Source organism: Malaclemys terrapin, chromosome 6 (assembly GCF_027887155.1).
Source record: "Malaclemys terrapin pileata isolate rMalTer1 chromosome 6, rMalTer1.hap1, whole genome shotgun sequence".
NCBI lineage: Eukaryota > Metazoa > Chordata > Testudines > Emydidae > Malaclemys > Malaclemys terrapin.
The window spans coordinates 85,825,903-85,828,917 of record NC_071510.1 but is presented as its reverse complement, the minus strand read 5'-3'; the positions used below and the strand labels follow the sequence as shown (position 1 = coordinate 85,828,917).

The 3,015-nt window shown below is 42.2% G+C and overlaps 1 protein-coding gene across 1 annotated transcript; it reads right to left on the bottom strand.

Moving 5' to 3' along the window:
* Positions 1–909: 909 nt before the first annotated feature.
* Positions 910–2,233, bottom strand: TMEM174 (transmembrane protein 174). Its single transcript, XM_054033060.1, is given in 2 exon segments — positions 910–1,932; positions 1,934–2,233. Coding segments are annotated over 2 exon segments (690 nt in total). The 3' UTR covers positions 910–1,542.
* Positions 2,234–3,015: the final 782 nt, after the last annotated feature.

Here is a 3,015-nt window from a genome sequence, read left to right as displayed (position 1 = left end):
TTACAGTAGAATAAAACAATGTGCGTGCCTGTCTTTGGCAAGATGTGTTCTATGGACCGTGAAGGTCAGAGAGTTGCTGCTTAACTACTGGACTGTGGAGTCAGAGCTAGCAATAGAGTGAATATGTTGCTCACTGGGTCTTACTAAAGACCAGAGCAGAATGCAGCTTCCCAGACCACGTATGCTGGAGCAGAAGGTATGACTACCAGACATGGGGTCCAAGCTGATTCTATATTAGTTCTCCATGGGCAAAGGCCTGGAACAATAAATGGCATGTTCTCTGAGTCCTATTGACCAGAACATGCTATGGCTCACTGGGTTGACTATACCAGAGCCTTACACTGAACTCGCTGGACCGCTGTGTCGGAGCAGAAATCTTGGCTCCTAACTGCAGGGTCAGAGTCAGTGGATTGCTTCCACGGGCTTTTACAGCCTGAGCAAAAAGCAGCAGCTCTCTGGGCCCTATTGGCCAGAGCCACCAAATCCAATTAGTGGCTTCCACAGGTCTTACAACCTGAGGCCCAAATCTCACGGCTTCCACGGACCCCTCGGTCTGAGCCGGAATTGCCTTCCCGTCGCTGCTGGGAGAGCAGTTTACCTCCCACAAGGTCAATGGACCTTTAGCAAGACTTAACTGAGGAAATTATAATTAATTAACACTGCGACCAAAATCAGGAGTCCTGCCAGCGTCTCCAATTGTTACCATGTATCAATGTGGGGGAAGAAATTAAGGATGTTATGGACCCCTGCTAAGAAGTCACAGGTACAACTGTCCCTGAATTAGGATCTATCACCTAATTGATCTCATTGCAAATAAGGATAAGGGACAAGAAAAGGTAAACTAAAAAGTGCTTTATTTAACATAAGGTAAGTATATGGACAAAATATCTCAGTGGTGTGCATGGGCATGAAGCCCAGAACCCTTTCCCTCTACAAATGACAGACAAAGGTATTTATACTTTATAGATCAAAGTTTGTCTGCCTCGGCCTCAATATGTTGGATCCAGACCTATCACTGTGCTTGGGGATGACAGGCGGCGCAGGAGGGATTTGGACCTTTGACTGCTGAACCAGGATTAGGATCAGGATTACTTCTCAGATAAGTAGCTGTGGTGGTTTCTCTCAGAGATTTTCCAGTGGTTCTAGGGGGGACAGCACCCTAGAGCCCATGTGTGTGGTTTTTATATCCTCTTGTCTCTAGACAGATTAGTGACCACCTGACCAGTCCTTTTCCCGCCTTTCCACAAAAGGGTGCCAAAGTTCCAAAGAGAAGGGTAGCCAACATGGCTGCCAAACAACTACTAGACACCATTCAAGATGGTGATTGTAACAAATTTTTGACATTACCATTTCCCAGGTAAATAATACAAGATACCACATAGACATAAATCAAAGCATGCATATTAAAATATAAATACATGAATAATGCTGTACACAGGAAGCACTACAACACTGGGGTTCGATAGCATTTGACTGGATAACAATACTACTTAGCACTAGTAATAACAATACTACTTAGCACTCATGAAGTGCTTTAAAATTTCAAATGACTATATCCATATTAACTAATAAACATTTCAGTAGACTTAACCTCTCGTCTCTTGTGTCTGCTACCAGATAAGCAGGGTAGTTTTCATCTTCAGTAAAAGCTGGGTTATGCAGAGAGTGGACAATATGAGAGTTTGAGTACAGAGGAGAGGTTGGGGAAGGAATTGTTAATCCACTGGATGAAGCAACACCACAATAACTGAGCACTGGATGCAAATAGGCTGGATTCACAGCAATGCCTTCCTGGGCTGGATAAGGAGGAGGGATGTACTGTACCACTGTAACACCATGAAAAGTTATAGGTTGGTTAATTCTAGTGAAAACAAAGGATTGTCCACTTGGAGACTGGTCTGTAGCTGATGCACTTTCATCACGTTTTTTTTCAAGATTTACATGTCAGAATTTTAAATTTGCAAATGGCAATCAGAACAAAAGTCACACCAACAGAGAGCAGAATAGGCCCTAATAACTGAGTCCACTCAAAGTGAATAATGCCAGCATATTTGATCCATCCCATCACTGTGAAAGTGATCCCCACCAGCCCTAAAAAAACACCTGAAAAGAGTAAAGTGGCACCAGCTTTGTCATCATCTGACACCAGGACATCTGATCTATTGGGCTGATATGGAGTGACAGAAAATACATTGAAAGAGAAATCTTCTACACTGTTGTTGTTCTGCTCCATTGCTACACACCAATTGTCTTTGGTCTCAAGTGAGATGAAATTTGTAAGAGATCTTAGGTAGCATTTGAAGTCAAAGGGTCAGATTAGGTATATAAGAACTTTGCATGTGTATGGTTAACAGAGTGCATCATGTGAAGAAATAAACTTTGCTTGGAAGAATAAAGGTCTGGGAAGTGAAGCCTGAAGTGGTTCACTTAAAATGCCTTCAATTATCTATTGCTATGGTGCTTGCTCCTGGAAACTGCTTTAATATTTCATGGCTGTTTGTCCCTCTATTTATCCTATTCTTTGGCTGTTCCTTATAGCGCCAGTGCTTACTGGGAAAGACATATAACTGCCATATCTCAACTGCAGTTGATGCATCCAACATACATATATTTAGTCACCATCACTGTGATGACTCACTTAATCTCCTGGGGACAATCACTCCCACAACCAAAATCTGCAGGGTCATATATCAGAAAAATACACCTCAAGTAGAACATCATTAGTCTGAATGCTTCACAACACTCAGTAGTGTGATACTTATAGCTAAGGCTGGACTTCTATTACAGCTCTGCCTGGAGTCCAGAACTTTCATGATTAAAAAAAAACTATTAAAAATGTTTGATTTTTAAGGCCCAAAGGGGCCATGACGATCATCTAAGCTGACCTCCTGCATAACACAGGCCATAGGAGTTCACTCATTTATTTCTGTTTTAATCCTATTAAATTTGTTGTTGACCAAGAGCATTATCTTAGAGACTCAAAGTGATGAGGAATCTACCACAGCCCTCAGGAAG